This window comes from Hemibagrus wyckioides, linkage group LG28 (genome assembly GCF_019097595.1).
Source record: "Hemibagrus wyckioides isolate EC202008001 linkage group LG28, SWU_Hwy_1.0, whole genome shotgun sequence".
NCBI classification, from domain to species: Eukaryota; Metazoa; Chordata; class Actinopteri; order Siluriformes; family Bagridae; genus Hemibagrus; species Hemibagrus wyckioides.
In genome coordinates, this window is record NC_080737.1 from 3,432,313 (window position 1) to 3,452,309 (window position 19,997).

At 41.3% G+C, this 19,997-nt stretch overlaps 1 protein-coding gene across 1 annotated transcript; it reads left to right on the forward strand.

Annotated features, from left to right (window-relative positions):
- Positions 1-1,376: 1,376 nt before the first annotated feature.
- On the forward strand, positions 1,377-18,611 carry exoc3l2a (exocyst complex component 3-like 2a). Its single transcript, XM_058383265.1, has 13 exons — positions 1,377-1,589; positions 5,476-6,043; positions 7,666-7,880; positions 9,203-10,046; positions 10,443-10,557; positions 10,712-10,822; positions 11,090-11,190; positions 11,276-11,386; positions 11,529-11,664; positions 11,758-11,880; positions 12,435-12,590; positions 13,301-13,422; positions 16,350-18,611. The coding sequence occupies exons 2-13, from the start codon at positions 5,529-5,531 to the stop codon at positions 16,657-16,659; spliced, it is 2,859 nt and encodes a 952-aa protein (XP_058239248.1). The 5' UTR covers positions 1,377-1,589; positions 5,476-5,528; the 3' UTR covers positions 16,660-18,611.
- The last annotated feature ends 1,386 nt before the right edge of the window (positions 18,612-19,997 follow it).

Consider the following 19,997-nt stretch of genomic DNA (forward strand, 5'->3'; position numbering starts at 1 on the left):
TGTGTATATTATATATGTGAGTGTATTATGTGTGTGCGTGTGTGTATATTATATATGAAAGTGTATTATATGCGTGTGTGTGTATTATATATGTGAGTGTATTATGTGTGTGTATATTATATATGAAAGTGTATTATATGCGTGTGTGTGTATTATATATGTGAGTGTATTATGTGTGTGTGTGTATGATGTTTGTGTATATTATATATGTGAGTGTATTATGTGTGTGCGTGTGTGTGTGTATAATATATGTGAGTGTATTATGTGTGTGTGTATTATATATGTGAATGTATTATGTGTGTGTGTGTGTATGATGTTTGTGTATATTATATATGTGAGTGTATTATGTGTGTGTGTGTATTATATATGTGAGTGTATTATGTGTGTGCGTGTATTATATATGTGAGTGTATTATGTGTGTGTGTGTGTATTATATATGTGAGTGTATTATGTGTGTGTGTGTGTGTATTATATATGTGAGTGTATTATGTGTGTGTGTGTGTATTATATATGTGAGTGTATTATGTGTGTGTGTGTGTGTATTATATATGTGAGTGTATTATGTGTGTGTGTGTGTGTGTGTGTATTATATATATGAGTGTATTATGTGTGTGTGTGTGTGTGTATTATATATGTGAGTGTATTATGTGTGTGTGTGTGTGTATTATATATGTGAGTGTATTATGTGTGTGTGTGTGTGTGTATTATATATATGAGTGTATTATGTGTGTGTGTGTGTGTGTATTATATATGTGAGTGTATTATGTGTGTGTGTGTGTATTATATATGTGAGTGTATTATGTGTGTGTGTGTGTGTGTGTATTATATATATGAGTGTATTATGTGTGTGTGTGTGTGTGTATTATATATGTGAGTGTATTATGTGTGTGTGTGTGTATATGTGAGTGTATTATGTGTGTGTGTGTGTGTATTATATATGTGAGTGTATTATGTGTGTGTGTGTGTATTATATATGTGAGTGTATTATGTGTGTGTGTGTGTGTGTATTATATATATGAGTGTATTATGTGTGTGTGTGTGTGTGTATTATATATATGAGTGTATTATGTGTGTGTGTGTGTGTGTATTATATATGTGAGTGTATTATGTGTGTGTGTGTGTGTATTATATATGTGAGTGTATTATGTGTGTGTGTGTGTATTATATATATGAGTGTATTATGTGTGTGTGTGTGTGTGTGTATTATATATATGAGTGTATTATGTGTGTGTGTGTGTGTGTATTATATATGTGAGTGTATTATGTGTGTGTGTGTGTGTATTATATATATGAGTGTATTATGTGTGTGTGTGTGTGTGTGTGTGTATTATATATATGAGTGTATTATGTGTGTGTGTGTTTGTTTAGGGAGGGCGCCTCTGTTTCCTCAGGATAACACATCAGCATCTGGTAGCAAACGAAATGCCGGTGGCCGACATTCCATCAGACCTGTCTGGCATCTCCGAAGAAGAAACACACACACACACACACGCGTGCATGCACACACATACACACACCCACACTGCTTCTGTGGACCCTCACACACGGGAATGGCACAGCAGTGAAGAGCCTGTCCACTGGAGCTGAAGGTAAGACCACCTGTCTGAATGAGTGTGTGTGTGTGTGTGTGTGTGTAAATAATGAATAACTGAAATTATTTGAATGTTAAATTTTTTTAAAACACAAATGCTAGATGGAAAATGTTTAACTGTCACGCAGGTGTGTAAACTTTTGCGGTATTTTGGTGTTATGTTAAATGTGTTTTAGTGTTAAACTGATTTTCATGATAAGTTTTAATCGCTCAGTCTCACTGAAAGCATGTGCAGTCTAGCCTGTGTCTCAGGGACACTTTAAATAAAGATTCTGAGTGATATCAGGTACAAGAAGAAAGACACTGCATGATAACATGGAGATATTGTGGATAAAAGTGCTGAAAAACACACACACACACGAGAGTGTGCAGAATCACGTTTACCTGTTAATTGTAACTTGAATTCATTCTAAAATATTAATTAATTATATATTTATTTGAGGTGTATTACAGGTATTAGAGGTGACTGAGTCTTCCTGAAACAGATCAGCACTAGGTTTTATGAAGGAGCTCAGATTTCAGAATTAAAATTTAAAGTTAAATTTGAGTTAAAATGATTCAATTTCTGCAAATATACTGCACTGATCAAATCCAAGTCTTTCCTCGTTGGAAGGAAATTGCCAGGTGATGCTGATCTGAGGTCAGTGCTTCAGTTTGTTTCTTTTAATGAAGCAGTTATAAATAAGGTTCGGTTCAAATGTTGCTGATCCTGGATCTGTGTGAAAAAAAGAAATGATTAAAATGTTGACTTCAGTTAATAAATAAATATTACAGTATAAATGTAGGATTTTCTAGTTTTTAGCACTTCAGGATCCGCATGTTGTTATTTTGTACAGGGGTTCTTTAAACCAGAAACCCACCTGTAGTAGGGGGCACAAACTTTTGCACAGAACTAGAGTGAGAGTTTATTGTAAACTGATAAACAAGTACTGAGAGACTTTAACAGGAATCTAATCGGTGAAAACACAAACACGGGCGTTTAAACGTGTGTGTGTGTGTGTTAACGTGAGGATTCGTCCATCCTTTCATCCCTTTTATGTAACGTTGTGTTGGTTATATAACCTCTGTATCTATGACTCTCTATGAGTCCAGAGCCACTGTGCTTCCCTGTATTTACTAATGCACACACACACTGTGAGCCACACATCATAACCAGTCTGTGTTAACGGACACACACGCTGCTCTTAATGACATGCCCTGTGTCTGTCTGAGTGTGTGTGTGTGTGTATGTGTGTGTGTGTGTGTGAGGGAGAGAGAGAGGGATTGTGTGAGTGTTGACACATGTATGAACATCCACATGCTGACTTGCTTCATCTGCTAGGGAGAGACCTTCCTGTAGGAACAGGTGTGTGTGTGTGTGTTGGTAATGTAGTATCTGTACATCATGTTTAAGTTACACAGATGTCCTGACATGTACACACACACATACGCCATAGGTGTTTTCTCCTCAGACTCGTGAAAGCTGGATGAAGAAAAAAATGTAGCAAAGTCCTGCATGTAGTTAAAGATTAGCCATAAAATTTGCATTTTTTTTTATATTTTTAGGTCATTTCTTCTTGGAGTCATCATCTGCTCTAGTCTAGCAACCATGATGGTGTGTATCACTGTATAAGTTCAGTGTAGAGCTTATAACTTTAAGCCTTATTTAATAATTTATTGCGAGTGACAGCAGCTAGCTAGCAAGCTGAGGGTTTGTTCTGGTTAGCTTTCAGCTTTAAGGTATTTCCATAGCAACTGAAGGACCTTATTTTTAGGGAAAACCTTCTTAGCTAATGGAAAAACAAGTATAAAAATAATGTAAGTGGAAATATTTATCATTTCAAGCCACAGTTGCCTCAGAAAATTTGATCACTGGCTGCTAAACTTGACTAACTAGGAAGTTTTTCCTGAAAAAAGTCATTCAAGTGCTGTGAAAAAAGCTGAAAGTTAATCAAATAAAGAATTCTCATAACAACATGAACCAAGAACTTCATTTTTATAGCAGTGAACTAGCTAGCTGGCTAGTGAGTTAGTTTAGCTACTCAGACAGTGTTCATAACTTATGAGAAATATTTATTTTGTCTTAACTAGAAAGATTTTTCTTCATAAATTTTGTGGAAATACTTTAAAGGTGAAAGCTAATGCTAAACATAGGGCCAGGCATTCATCAGAATCTCTCTGCTAATGAAATAAACAAATTCATGACCAAAGAACATTTTATTCAATTTATTTCCTTACATCATTCAGTATTTTAGCGAGAATATACATCAGTACACATCATATTTAATATCTTACTTCATGGTGCTGTTAGCTAACTTGCTGTTTCTGTTTAGCTAATTCTGTTTTAAAGCTTAGCTAGTTTATTTACTCACACGCTAGCATTTTAAAGTGAGCTGGTTCACATTACCCAACCTTCGTCTCTAATCTCTACACTGTTAGCACTGTGCTAACTATATTAAATATTTCCATCTCACCTAGTGTCACTGCTTCTCACGTGTAATTGTTCAGTTTTATCGGTTGACCCGAAGAACCCACACAGCAGCCGAGGCCAAACAAAACACAATTTTTCCCATTCGCTGTTTATATAAAACTGTCTTCAAAACACACATATTACCAGAGAAATAAACAGCGCTTTCCTCTCAGGCGTACAATATTTATGAATCAGGTTTCCTATTCGAGATAAAAATATTGGAAGAGGATACACCTCCAGACCCCGGAGTGAAAACACGGCACTAATTCAACAAACTCTAGCGCTCATGCCAAGCAAAGCAAACACACACACACACACACACTGCTCCTTATTCTTACCAAGTTCTCTCTTTATAATATAAAACTTTATAATATAAAAAACTCTGCTAGTTTTGTTGTCATGCTACATTCAGACACGGTTATGTTTTCACTGTGTTTTCTAGAAGATTCCACATGAAATACATGTTACATACTTTCATGACTTTAATCTTAAATTAAAAATGTGATATTATGCTAGCTATAAGCACACAGTCGTAATACAGTGTTAATGGCTGTGGAAGGTTGTTTAGCATTTAATGCTAAATGTACTTGGAGAGTAATTTCAGTAGTATGGAGCCTGAAAGTAGTAAACAAACGATATTTCTGAAGTAAATGTTGACATTTCTGATAGTTTTGTCCCACTTTCCTTGGGTCTTTAGCTACATACACTATGTTGCCAAAAGTTTTGTGATTTTGCCTTTACATGCACATGAATGTAATATGGAGATGGCCCGCCCTTTGCAGCTATAACAGCTTCAACTCTTCTGGGAAGGGTTTCCCACAAAGTGTAGGAGTGAGTTTTTATGGGAATTTTTGACCATTCCTCTAGAAACGCATTTGTGAGGTCAGGCACTGATGTTAGATGAGAAGGTCTGGCTCACAGTCTCCACTCTAATTCATCCCAAAGGTGTTCTGTGGGGTTGATGTCAGGACTCTGTGCAGGCCAGTCAAGTTCCTCCTCACCAAACTCCCTCATCTATGTCTTTATGGACCTTGCTTTGTGCACTGGTGCACAGTCATGTTGGAACAGAAAGGGGTCAGCCCCAAACTGTTCCTACAAAGTTGGGAGCATGGAATTGTTCAAAATGTCTTGGTATGCTGAAACATTAAGAGTTCCTTTTACTGGAAATAAGAAGCCGAGCCCAACCCCTGAAAAACTACACCTGAATTCAGTAATTTGGAGGGATGTCCGTGCTGTTAGAGTTGTTAGCTATCTTAATGCTGAGAATCTGTGTATTAACAGTGCCTAGAAACACTGTCCTAGCTTTAGAACACAAACTATAATTTCCAATTAAATTCACTTCTGTGTTTCAAAAGACAACAAAGGTTGACATTTTTTAAAATGCTACATTTCTAAATTCTGTAATTTAGCGTCTGGTTGATCTGTTTGCTGACAGGACAAACCCACAGCCATATTGTATCCCAGTATTGAACCCTCCCCGGAGCCAACATGCCCATCCTGAAGAAGATCCCTGGGAGGTCCAGGAGTAACCTCAGCAACAGTGAGGTGATGCTTAAGAATAACCACGACAACAGTGAAATGATGCTACAGAGTAACCATGGCAATGGTGAGCTCATCCTTCCGCCATCCAGCCTCAACCCCTTTGACGACGTGGACCTGGATATGGGTTGGAATGAGGAAAAAGGTGGGGTATGGGAGAGAGGACGGGGCATGACAAGGTCATCGCGTGAGGGCGAGGCAATGGAAAACGAGGTGAACGCTGAGCTGCATGGAGGCCTGAAGGTCACAGACAGGTCGAAGGGCAGCTCTCCTCTGAGAGGGACACTGGAGAGGATATGCGGCTCGTCACCGCTCAAGACGTTGGGAAAACTGAGCAAGGGGCTGCGCATGACCGGACGAAACGTGTGGAGCAACACCCTGCCAGCCACACCCACTACCGGGAAGGAGAAGAAGAAGAAAAAGAATCATAGGAGGCCATCTGAGGAGATCATGACCCTGCTGAGGTCAGTGAATCATTTATTTAAAAATGAGATTAGAAAAGCGAGGACATGAAGTGTGTGTGTGTGTGTCTGTGTTCAGCTGACACTAGCTTAACGTCATGGCTGATCAAAATGAAAGCTTCATTCGCACCAGATTCTGCCAGTAGCATGGCTGTTTATAATTAGCTTGTTTAGTGCTGTGTGTGTGTGGTATGTGGTAGGTCTTTGTGGAAAGATTGGCTCTATTAATACCAGGTACATTGTTTCCCCTGGTTCAGTGGGCTGTGTCTCTCTTCCATCGTAAACACACAAACACACATCCGTTTGTTTATTTATAATACACAGAAAACTGTTTCACAGGAGCGACACAATGAAACGCTCAGGTCATGTCCGTTCACCCCTACCTCTGCTTAATTAATTCTTATGGAGTTATTCAGGAAACTGGCTAAAGAACACACGCCTCGGGAAACACTCCTGGAGAGAGCAGATGAAATTAAAAAAAAAACTATAGAGTTATAGATCTGGAAATGTAAAGAGGGCTGTGTTCGGGAGAGCTGATGTAATGAAAAGAATGCACGTCCATTTTTACTCGTTCAGTTCTCCTTCCTTCTTTTTTAATTTTAGTGTTTATTCATGCTTAGAACCTAACAAATGTGTTAAGTGCATGTGGAAATAACTGTACAGAAAAAAAAACCTCAAAGGAGTTTGTAAAAGAACATATTTGATGAAAGGATGGCCCTCTGTTGACAGACAGGTGAATCTTGACTGGCCCACCCTCGCTGATTAAACTATATACCTCTCTTTACGAAAAACTATGAAGCGTCAAGCAACTGTTTTTCTTAAAGTGGCTGAGCTCATTTCTGGGCCTGAACATTTGAAACAGAAGCATAAATTTCCCAATTTTAAAATATGGAAATGTCACACATTGGGGTTTTTATAAGATCTCATTGAAATTATATGATTGGTTCAGGTAAAGATGCACTATTAAAAAAAATGACAAAACACTCCTTTAAGTTCAATGTTCAAAGTGAGCTGCTTTTAAGGGATGTGGTAGCTCAGTGGTTACAGCGTTAGACCACTGGTCAGAAGGTTGTGAGTTTGAATCCCTGGTCCACTAAGCTGCCACTGCTGGGCCCTTGAACAAGGCCCTTAACCCTCAATTGTATAAAATGAGATAAAATGTTGGTTGGTCTGGATCATTGTGTCTGCCTAGTACAGTCAATGTCTCCTAAAAGGAAGAGGAGAGTTAGGATGGTGGAATGATAATGATGTCCTAAAGTTGTCAGTAGGCATAATGTTACACAGCAGAAGAAAAGATTTTGGGTGCAACAGACTTTCTTTACTCATCTCTCCGAAACAGAAACAAAGAAACACACTTGGACACAAAATATGCCTTGGTGGCTCGATTACCTTTGGGGGAAAGGGGAACATTGTGGAATTCTAAGCTCGTGCCAAACAATTCCACTCTTAAACTGTTACAGAGGCTGTTTCCCATAACCACCTGAACCCTGGCACTGTTTGGTTCTGTCTGGTTTAACCTCATCATCGTAGTATGAAGATAATAACAACGTCCTACAGTTGTGTTGCATGTGTGATAGTTGTTACACTGCTGAGTTCATCTTCACCTTTCCCTTCATCTGGTCCAGGTTAGCAGGCAGGAGGAAGAAGAGCGAGCGGAGAGAGAGTCTCCCTGAGGGGGAGCTGAACGGTGAGGATGACGAGGATGCTGACCGTCGACCCTCGTTCCTGCGCAGCCTGAGCAAACTCCGTGGAGACTCCCTCACCAGCCGTGACTCCCAGGAGGCCGAGCAGGAGAACCCAGAGGAAGAGACGCCCATCAAGCGCAGGGAGCCGCTCTCAGGTGAGAACCTTGTTCTGTGTTGGTGCTTTGTGGCTTATCTAACATAATCCTTCAGGTGTTTGACATTGTAATTACGACATTTTCTTGGATAGTGTTTCCATGTGAACAAATCAAGGCATCATGTGGAATGTGAACTTTTAAAAAGTCATGCGGGTAAAAATTACCCTTGTTGCTCATGTTGCTAGTTTTGTATGGATGCTACAAGGCTAAATTTACGGTTGTGTTATTGTGGTCATTGTGTAATTTATGTACGGATGCTGAATAATGGCTCTGGATTACGCAAGAAAACAAACAAAGGCACTGAAAGTGGGAAACGGGGAGAGAAAGCCATGATTGAGAACATGTATATGCCATGACCCACGTCTTTCCTCAACCTGTTTACGTTGCTGTTCTATAGTCAGCACATCAAAATGAACAAGCACCAGGTCCTGACCCGACTGACGCCTTCTTTTCTTCCTCATCCGAGTGAGACAGAAAGTGCGTTGACCTGAATACTTAAACAGACCTGAATTACACGAACAGAAGTTTGAACACCTGTGAACCCTGATCCCTTTATTGGCAGCCCATCGACGTGCTCTCGGATCACTAACAGGCCGGAAGTCTGTTCCGTCTACGGCCGGGGACTTCATCACCTCACCCACAAAGCTTTGCTCTTAATAAGTAGCTCAAGGTCTTAAGGTCCATCTGAGTCATTGGCAATCAACCGCGAAAAATCAGGAAACGACGTACATTCACTGAGCATTTGTTCTGATGAGACTCTCGCCAGAAGCTGCGTCAACGGTCAGAGTGTTCTAATTGCGAGAACACCCATAATGACAACAACACACTCTCCCACAGTACATAACGCATTTCTCGTGTTCTGAACACATCTCACACGACAGAGTGGGCTTTGATTTACGTTATTTCAAATCGTGGTTTGTACCAAATGTACCAGAAAATTACAATCAACAAAGACGTATTTGGTGTCTAGTTCTTTGGTGTTTCACTTTGAATCCATGACGTTAATGTAATTAGTAAATTTATAGTTACATCATAAATGATATTATATATAAAACCATAAATAGCATGAGTACAGTATTAAGGCATGTCATTACTGAGAGGATTTTAAGTTACTTAAGGGAAACTTCCTTTTGATCGTCAGGTGAATCTCAGAAAGGTTGAAGGGCATGTCTTTGAGCTTGTGTATGGACGTTACACTTAATGACACACCCCCCATTAATGGTTCTGAGAACTGCCGTAAATTGGTCCTACAGTATGGTTTAAACCTTTCACAGGTTGTTTTGTATATATAAATTTCTAAAATCATTTCACTCTTTGTTCAGTCCTTGAGATCCTGCAGTTGGTGAATCAGCGAGACCTCCTGCTGGCCGACACCCACATCCAAGAGCTGGAGAGAGAGTGCGAACTTGACCCCACCCTTCTGCAAACCCCGCCCACTACCCCCACGACCACACCTACAACCCCTCCCCCTCCGTCCTCCACTTTGTGGCTCTCCCTGGCAGGCCAGTGTGATGATGAGGCTCCAAGTGCTTGGGACGCAAGCTTGAGGAAAATCAAAGATGTGGAGCTGCTCTATGAGGCACTGCAGCGAGAGATGTGGGATGTGGTGCGCGAGTCGCTTCGCCAGCCATGTGCCGGCCCCCAGCTTGGGCTAGTCGTGCTTGTGATCCAGCAGGAGGAGCACGCCGACCGCGTCTGGGCCCTGCGCAAGGAAGCTCACTCCGAGCTCCATGACGGGGCCCAGACTGACCTGCATGAGAAGGCCCCGTCAGACCTGCGTGAGAGGGCCCACTCTGACCAGCGTCAGGAGGCACAGTCCAACCTGTTTGAGGGGGTCCGTTCCAGCAAGCGTCCCCGGAGGCTGAGGCAAAAGTGGGCGGAGGCAGTTGGAGAGGCTGCTGATTGGTCACTGCCACAGCCTGGGGGTATCACAGCTGGTCAGATGGCCATGTTCCTGGACCGACTAAGAGGAAGAGTGGTGGAAGACATGGATGCAGCAAGGAGGAACGTGGTGGGAGTTTACCCAAAGGAGTTCTCTGTGTTTCAGGTGTACATGCAGAGCTACCACAGAGGCGTGGCCAAACGTCTCCGAACCATCACTGCAGGACAAGTGCAGATCACTGATATTTACTCACTGCTCGACTGGGTCTACAATATCTACAACAGGTAGACCTTCTGCTACCATTTCTCCGAGAATAGATCCCAAACAACATTTTATAGATGTAGCCTCTGACTTTTAAAAAGTGTTTAAAATGTTTCTGGTCCAGTAATAAGCCCTGCCCCCTGACAGAACAGATACCCCATTTTTCTCTCTTCTCAAAAAGGCAACTAATTCAGAGCTTGGGTCATTTAGTGGAGACAGAAAATGTTTGTCTGTATTTTCATTGTAATTGTATTTCACCTCACAGGCAGGAGGGGACTTGTGAAAATTAACAAGTAACACAAAATCGTTTTCCTATATTTAGAGATATTTATAACCCCAGTATACACTCAGTTACACATATACACAGCTTGTCAGTTTTGGGCTGTAGCATTATGGCTGACTGGAGGGGTGTGTTGCAGGGATGTGCTGGGCACGGTGGGTGCTATGGGGTCTATAGACTGTGGAGCTCTCGAGCCATTGCTTCCTGCCGAGGTCATGGACAGACTGGAACAGGAGTGTCTCGACACTGTCTGGGTACACACACACACACACACACACACATTCAATATACACAAGTATACACACTAACCCATATACACACAGGGACACAATCACTGGAAGTGATTTCAAATGTAATGTAATCTATGAACTGTTTTGTGCGTGTGTGTGTGTGTGTGTGTGTGTGTAGGATAAGGTAACTATGGAGCTCTCTCAGGTTCTGGAGGATGAGGAGAAGCGATGGTCTCAGACTTTACACATTGAGGAGTACCAGTCCGGCCTTGCACGGTCAATTATACAGGTAAAACATACACATGTATATATACATGAGTGTAATTGTGTGTGTATCTGAGTGCACATTATTCTTACTCAGAGAGATCAGACATTATTATTATTATTATTATTATTATTATTATTATTATTATTATTATTATTGTGAATGATGGGGCATTCTCATTACTGTGAGCGATCAGAATTTATTGTTTATGTGAGTGATTGGACATTATTATTAGTGTACGTAATCACTCGTGTCATAAAGACGATTATGTGTGTGTGTGTGTTTTGTCAGAGGCTGAAGGTGGACCTGGACAGATCGACTGGTGTCAGTCAGCCTTTGGGAGCTCGAGTGGCCAGGTGCACTCTCAAAGGGTTAGCTGACTTTCTTCACAGGTGAGGAGCAGGATAATGATGATGATGATGATAATGACGATTATAGTGTGTGAAATTTTGACAAAGAATATTTTTGTGCGTTTAGTTTCCAGAGAAAAGTGGAGATGTTCCACGAGACTCAGGCAGAATTTGGGGATCGAGCTGATGGTTACGTGTCCCGCACCATCGCTCTAGCCAACTGCGTCCCTCCCTTCAGGTCAGTTCAGGAGCTCTTCTGATCACTCACATCTCTGTTATCTATAAACAGAGCCAATCACACACACACACACACACAACTTCACTGCAAGTAACTTCAAATGTAGTGTAATGTGTGACCTGTAATGTGTGTGTGTGTGTAGGAGCTTTGTGGAACGCTGTAGGCAATGTGACCCCCTCGGCAGTGAAGACTCCTCCCACAGAGCGCGCTCGTCACTCGAACGCATCATCAACCAGTCTGTACGAGTTCTCACCGACAGACTGTTTGAAAGCATTAGGGTAAGATATAACACACAAACACACACAAATATGATTTGATGATTTTTTTCCTCTGTGTGTGTTGTCTAACAGTGTGTGTTCTCTGCCATCTAGCCCTTCTTTGATAAACTGCTCAGAAAGAAATGGCTGAACAACACAGAAGCATATGAGAGCATTGAGGCCTCCATCAAACAGCACTTTAAAAAGTTTCGCAGGATGGACTGTCCTCCCTATCAGGTACAACACACACACACACACACACACACCATAGAAAAACATCTGACAATAACCAGGATATCTCACTGGAATTCATAATGTACTGTATCTTTTGGATTAATTAACTGATTCAGTTACTCAAGCAAAAAGATTCATGATGAATTGACTCATTGATATATTGTACTCAATATCTCATTGCCTCACTTTCTTATTAAATAACTGAGTCATTGACTCTGTCACTTATTGAATCACTGATTTGTTGACTTATTGATTCATTGACTAATTGACATATTGACTTATTCACTCACTGGCCATTTGACTCCCTGACTATTTGACTCATTGATTTGTTGACTCATTGACTGATTGACACATTGACTTATTGAATCATTGATTTGTGGGTTATTGATTCATTGACTGATTGATGTATTGACTCATTGACATTAACTTATTCACTCAAAGGCCATTTGACTCGTTGGCTTGTTGACTCATTGATCTGTTGACTCACTGATTTGACTTGTCAACTCAACGACTTGTTGAATCACTGATCCATTGATTCTTAACTGATTGATTGACAGACACTGGTGAACGAGGTGCACAGGCGGGTCATGGTGGAATACGTTCGCGCAATCATGAGGGGGCGGGTCATCTGCACATCACTCAAAATGAGGAAGAGACTCGCATTCCGGCTGCAGGACGAGGCCAGACAGCTCAAAGCACTTTTTAAAGACCTGGTATGTGTAAACACACACACACACACACACACACACCCCAATATATACAAATACATGTATCATTGTGTTCTCTTGACAATATTGCACACGTTCTGTTCACTTTCACTGATGTCAAGCTTTAAACGAAACATTAAGAAGAACCTCAGCGCGGTTGCAAAATCTTATCTACAGTTCCAAGAAAATGCGAGAACAGAGTCAGCTGAGCTTTTTATTTTTTTCTGAGTGTCCGTGTTAGAGTGCATGAGCAGCGCCAACCTTATCTGTCCAGTGTTTCACTTAAACAACCCGTCCATCATCTTAACGGAAAACAGGAAGTGGGCCACTCGGGCACTTCCCGCCTGCCGTCTCTGAAGGCTTTCTGCGGCTTAGAACTGTTTCCGTGGAAATGCCCAAACAAGCTTTTAATTCCACAGAGGATATTTAGTTTGCGGACAAGAGCGAGAGTGTTGGAGGATATTTATAGCTCATGCCTATGTGAAACTCCTCTGGGTAGCATAAAGGGGTCAGAATCGGACACCGAGGAGCTCTGAACTCCAAATTCCCAACATACAAACTACAGCCGAGAAACAGCGAGAGGGAAAAATTCAAGCGTATCAATCATTTTTACTTACACCAGCCTACAGATCTACAGTATCACTCAAATTATTAAGTTCTGATGAGCTAATTTTCAATTCTCTCTCTCTCTCTCTCTCTCTCTCTCTCTCTCTTAGGAGTCTACCTGTTCCTGGCTGGACAATGTGATTGGTCACCTGGCTGACATCATCCTCCTGGAGGACACGCCCTCTATTCAGATAGAGGTGGGAGTCCTGGTGAAGGAGTTCCCAGATATTCGGTATGAAACACACACACACACAACATCTGACAATAACATGGATATCTCAATGAAATTCTTAATGTACAGTATCTTTGGGATTAATTAACTGATTCAATTAATCAAGCAAAATGATTCATGATGAATTGACTCATTGACATATTGAATAATTTGCAAATTGCCATATACTCAATTGACTCACTTTCTTAGTGAATTATTGAGCCATTGACTCTGTCACTTATTGAATCTTTATTTTGTTGACTCATTGATTTATTGACTCAATGACATATTGACTTATACACTCACAGGCCATTTGACTCCCTATTTGACTTGTTGACTCATTGAATTGTTGACTCACTGACTGGTTGACTTGTTGATCAATCATCAGGAAAAGCTGCCAATGTTATAGACAGACTGACAGACATTCCTTCTTCACTGGGACTGCCAGTCTTAGTCAGTCTCAAACTCACAAACACACACACACACACACACACATTCATTTGATCCATGATTAATCAACAATTAGGAAAAGCTGCCACTATTACAGACAGACCGATGGACAGAGAAGCCACTCCTTCTTCGTCAGTCACACACACACACACACACACACACACACAGAACAGGACATTTCTCTGCAGCGTGCAGCAGAAACATGACCCATTACTCAGCGTTATCTCTTTGGACCCTTTAACACCCTAAGCGCTTCATCATTTTTATAACAGCCGTATGAAGTGCAGAGCTGGCAGACGGAAGCGAGCGGCTCTGAACTCTGTCTGTCACAGGCGCACTTCATTCAGGAATAAGTGAACCTCTCGACCCCAACCTCTTCCTGTCTCTGCAGAACGGCTATTTTTCACAACACCCTTCACCTTCCTGAACTCTTAAGAATGTCTCGCCGAAAATAGTCCCCTTGGAGACGGAGGGTTGTGACGCGCCACAGTGCCAAATTCCCTACGAATAGTGCAGAGAATCGGCTGGCACAAGACGAGGAGGTGCATGTGGAAAAGGCGGGACACAAGGAGTCTTAAACCTAATGCGTGTTTTTATTTTTTTGGCTCAAAATGTGTCTGAACACCTGCAAAAACAAACAAACAAACAAACAAAAAAAGAAACGCTTCCTGTGACTGGAGAAAATAGTACTGCACTGACCAGGAGAAAGTTAGCAAAAAGAAGACTCCAGGAAAAGCTACAATACAAACTAATCAAAGATTGAGCCATTTTGTAAACAAAAAAAATCAGCATTTTATGACCACACCCCCTTATTTATGGCTCCGCCCCTTAAAGCAGTCGCATATTGAGAATCAAAGTGCTTGTGTGTGTTCATTTAGTCAACTGCCAAAGTGTAAAAAGTGTCATTGTGCAGACTAAAAATGCCAAGAGACTACACCCTGATGTCGGTGTGATTTATTCTGAAGAGCATGTGAAGCTTAACTCATCATTTTTTGATTAAAAGTGAAAAATAACATGGAAGACATAGAAGGCTTGTTTGAAGACCAGTCCTGTGTGTGTGTGTGTGTGTGAGAGAGAGAGAGAGAGAGAGAGAGAGAGAGAGAATCAAACAGTCGAGAGATCGGAATTGCGTGTGAGGAAGATATACAGAGACAGAGAGATAATGCACACGTTTCCGTGATCCTGTTATTCAGCGTACAGGGTCTAGGGGACAGTTTGATTGACGTGAACCTTAAATCCTTCTTACAGGCCATTCTGACGGAACCAAATCACTTGTGTGTGTGTGTGTGTGTGTGTTTGTGTGTGTGTTGTCATTGGCTGGCAGTGCTCCTGTTTGCTGACGCACAACTCGGCTCAGCCAACAGGAAGTCGCTGTGGACTACTTCCTGTACTTGCCAGGTCACAGGAGACTCGCCGGTGCCATCACTCAGAAAAGATACACACACTAATGCTAAAACATTCCAGTGAAGACACTGGTTCTATACACACACACACACACACTTGGCAGTTCTGTGTAAACAGATCAAAGTGATACTTGTGACCCTGCATATGGTCACTGCTTCCTGTTGTTGATCTTCTCTGTCAGTTAAACTCGGACAGTTTCAGTGTCACTGCAGAGTGATAAGACAGATCTCAGATCAGCTACTGGAGATGCTTTAAACAGACTGTCAGAAGTTTCATTTTTGTAGTTTTTGTCCAACAGCAAATGATCGCAAGTGTATCGATGAGATACAATATAAAACATTTTGCAGAACATAAAAAGAGTAGTGGTAAGACCCACCTCCTTTACTGGGACTGACTGATGCAGAGGCAATGCCTCTTTTACTTGAAATGACTGATACAGAGGCCACACCTCCTTTACTTGGACTAACTGATGCAGAAGCCATGCCTCCTTGACTTGGACTAACTGATGCAGAGGCCATGCCTCCTTGACTTGGACTAACTGATGCAGAGGCCATGCCTCCTTGACTTGGACTGACTGATGCAGAGGCCATGCCTCCTTGACTTGGACTGACTGATGCAGAGGCCATGCCTCCTTGACTTGGACTGACTGATGCAGAGGCCATGCCTCCTTGACTTGGACTGACTGATGCAGAGGCCATGCCTCCTTGACTTGGACTGACTGATGCAGAAGCCACGCCTCCTTTGCTTGAACTAACTGATGCAGAGACAATGCCTCTTTTTCTTGAAATGACTATTGCAGAGGCCACGCCTCCTTTACTTGGACTGACTGATGCAGACGCCATGCCTCTTTTATTTAAAATGACTGTTGCAGAGGCCACACCTCCTTAACTTGGACTAACTGATGCAGAGGCCACGCCTTCTTTGCTTGGACTAACTGATGCAGAGGCCATGCCTGCTTTACTTGGACTGACTGATGCAGAGGCCACGCCTCCACTGAAATGCACATGCCTTCTTTGAGAACAAAGCTAGAGAATCAGGGGAGAATCAGGATGAAATGAGATAAAAACAAATAATTTCTTTTTTTATTCTTTCAGGAGGAAGCATGTCTCTGCTGTACTAAACGTTAGAGGGATGGTCCAGCAGGCAGAACGACAGGAGATTCTCGCCGTCGTCCGAGACTTTGAGACCAGCGACAGCCCCGCGCATGTTTCCAGAGACCATGCATTGTTCTCTGAGATCACTGTGGCAACGGACATGCCCTGTCTGGGACTGGTTCTGATCCGTTTTGGACTGAGGGTGTCATCATGGGTGTCGAGCGCCCGACCTCGCAGAAGACGTCCCACAAGGAACGCAAGCCGGAGAGCAGACAATGCGAATGAACACGTTACACAAGAGAACCAATAACATCTCACTAACCACTTAAACAAGACAATGAGTCACTAGTCAACAAGTCAACTTTCAACTATCAGCCTAGACGTAAAAAAATAAAAAAAATAAAAAAACAACAACATATAGACTCACAAACTTGCTCTTTAGAATGTAGAAATTGCTCAGCCTTTTCCCCAGAATGTTTAAGATGGACATGCGTCCTTCATGCTTTACATTATCCCATAATTCTGTTCACTGATCTTCCTGTCAAAAGGTTTCAACCTACACTGAATTATTCGTGTCGTAGCTAGCTAAAAATCCGATTTGCCTTTGTAGATTACCAAAAGTAACTTACTAGCAGGGTTATTCTTTTGAATAACCCTGCTAGTAAGCATAGGTTAGCAGAAAAATGGCTTAGGTTCCATCCTCAGGTACACCAATAAACTAGCAAGAAAAAGCAGGTATGTCATGTACAGGCAGCAGCCACATACGCTGACACTGAAATCCGTCCTGAATCTGAACCAGGTTTCGGTTTTGTTCGCTAAAAAGGTGCTGCCTCCAGAATGGAACAACCAAATATTATAGACACGTGAGCAGTGTTTGATTTGAGTGACACTAAAAACACCACAACTACACAAGACACAAACCGAGTAGTTCGAATCCATGTGTTCCACAAGCTGAGTGCAGGAAGAAATAGAAAAATGTGACCCTCACGTTTCTTTGAGGCAGGAGGATTCAAACAGGAAGTACTCTCCATTATTCACACAGCGAACAGGAAGTAGACTTAATGACCGCCGAGTCATCAGTCCCTCAGTCTGACACAGCTAATGGTTCCTCCGGTGGAAACAAAGCTCTATTCCAGTTCACGCCAAACAATGGAGCTCGCTCGTGAATAGACACAGGGTCTTGTCCCATTTTAATCCAACTTGCACTCATGTGCATTGTTAAACCGTTTAGATAAATAACCTATAAAAAAGTAAACGCTTACAAGATATCCTTAATCCATCTCAGGCATAGGATGCGCCGAAGGAAAAAGTGATTTCCGGTTGAACTGGTGCACGAGTTTGTACAAATCCAGTTGGGAAGGGTTTCATTTAAGGAAGAGTTTTTTTTTTCATTATTTATATATAGAAAGCAGTTACTGTGGAAAACATTCTGTTTATTGGTAATGCTTATCCTGAAGAGCTAGCTAGGCTAATCAGTGCTACTGGAAGTGTGAATATGGGTCACTGCCAGGATCGAAGGTTTAATTTGTTGATAGTGCACTTTAGTAGGTTCTTTGATTTTTGGCGTATTAGGTGATTATTACTTGTCACACTAATACTATGGCGATCGGTATGATCTGAAAACCATCATATACTGTCCTCTGATTGGTGGAAGAGTGTCAAATCAGTGCTCAAACTCAGCATGAGAAATTTTCCTCTCTGACAGAACTTTGCTGTCAGCCAACTTAGTGGCGCCAAAGCACCTGCCGAGTTATGCGTCCTAAGATCACTGATCAAGAGCGCGAAGCCAGGTTTTGCTAAAAGAAGGTAATCTTAGAATGTTTGTACCATGTACCATGGGGTTTTCACATGTTTCACAGCATGGAGTAATGTTTAGCCTTGAGTGGGCATGATGATCCACAGGGAGCAGTCAGATTAGAGCAGGACTAACTTGGCCTTACTGCATCATCATCATCATGGGGGCGGTGGTAGCTCAAGTGGTTAAGGCTTTGGGTTGTTGATTGGAGGATTGGGGTTCGGGCCCCAGCACCACTGAGCCGCCACTTTTGGGCCCTTAAACAAGGCCCGCTGTATCATGGCTGACCCTGCGCTCCGACCCCAATCCCCAAGAATTGGGATATGTGAAGAAAGAATTTTACTGTGCAGTAATGTATATGTGGCAAAAATTAAGGCTACCTAATTTAATCATCTGCTTTATAAAGATGTTTGTAATAAGGAAATTGACGGTTTCATGAGTGAGTAAACAGGATGCAGGAATATGGATTATGAGAGCAAGTGTGTTTAATATAATAAGCATTACGCTTGGCTTGGTGAGGTTCTTGAGGCATCTTTCTTTGAAATTTTCAGCATGTCCATCGTCATGAATCTTAACACAAAACTCACACTAGTCCATACTGAAGCCTCATTCTTTTTTTAATGCACAATAGTCCAAAATAAAGAGTTTATTATTAAAGAAGTATTTTCAGTTACCGTACTCAATCATATTCCTATGTGCATCCTTCTAAATAGCTGGTCTTGAACTTTATCTATTCAATTATTTGTGCAGTTTCTTTGTGAAATTCAATTGAATGATATGAACTGAAGTGATGTGAAACATTATTGGGATTTATTCTAACGTTTTCAGTGGAAATAAATAAATAAAAGAAACACCCATTGACTGGGTATCGAAGCAAAAAAAAAAAAACTGTCTTCATTTTAGTTCCTGAATGAGGTGCTGTAGTGGGATCTGGGAGGAAGTTTCTGCACGGGTTCTCTGGATAACGAATGCTTCTTAGTGGAGAAGAAAGGGTTCGACTTGGAATCTTTTTGGATTGTGAAACACCGGTTGTGTCTTTTTACTCGGGACATTTACACGTTCCCTTAGAGGGACAACTGAGGATCCATCAAATCTTCTTAACTTTCAAATTATTAGGGATAAATTTGGTATTTATGACAAAACAAGTGCTCTGACCTGATTTTTTTGAGAGTTAATTGCGATGTTTACCTCAAACAAGAAGATCTAGGTTTAAAGTTTTTTAATAAAAAAGTGGCTTTGGCTAAACACTATGTTTGTTCCTATAGCTACCATGGGGAAAAATGGTGTTTATGTATATTCTGGGAGATAAATTAAGTATTTAAGCCAAAGTATTCTGGCTAGACTGTTATAGTGGATTAATGGGGTGTTTAGGATAAGCACAGTGTTTTGGCTGAACACTTTTTGTAGGTTATGTGATATTTTGATCAAACAAGGTGTTAGGGTGTAAGAATTTTCATTAAAAAAAGAGGTAACGTTTTTAAACGGATGTTTATTTTTATGAGCAAATGTGGTATTTTGACTACATTTACATTTACATTTCCGGCAGACGCTCTTATCCAGAGCGATGTACAAGAGTGCTTTGAAGTCTCCATCAATGAGTACATTAACACTGGTTCAATAGGACGTAGGATACCATTAGCCTAAAACCTGTGTTGGGAGATTTTTTTTTTAATATATATTGACATACAACAATACATAAAACAAACAGGGAAAAATAAGAGCTAGTTTAAGTGTTTCAGGAAGAAGTAGGTCTTCATCCATCATTTGAAGACGGTCAGTGACTCGGCTGTACGGACATGGGGAAGTTCATTTCACCACCTCAGTGCCAGAGCAGAGAAGAGTCTAGATGTATA

Coding starts and splice junctions, on each gene's coding strand:
- exoc3l2a (XM_058383265.1), top strand. CDS start 5,529: ATGCCCATCCTGAAGAAGATCCCTGGGAGGTCCAGGAGTAACCTCAGC. Junction 11,191..11,275: donor TTAGCTGACTTTCTTCACAG/GTGAGGAGCAGG, acceptor TTGTGCGTTTAG/TTTCCAGAGAAAAGTGGAGA. Junction 11,665..11,757: donor GACTGTTTGAAAGCATTAGG/GTAAGATATAAC, acceptor TCTGCCATCTAG/CCCTTCTTTGATAAACTGCT.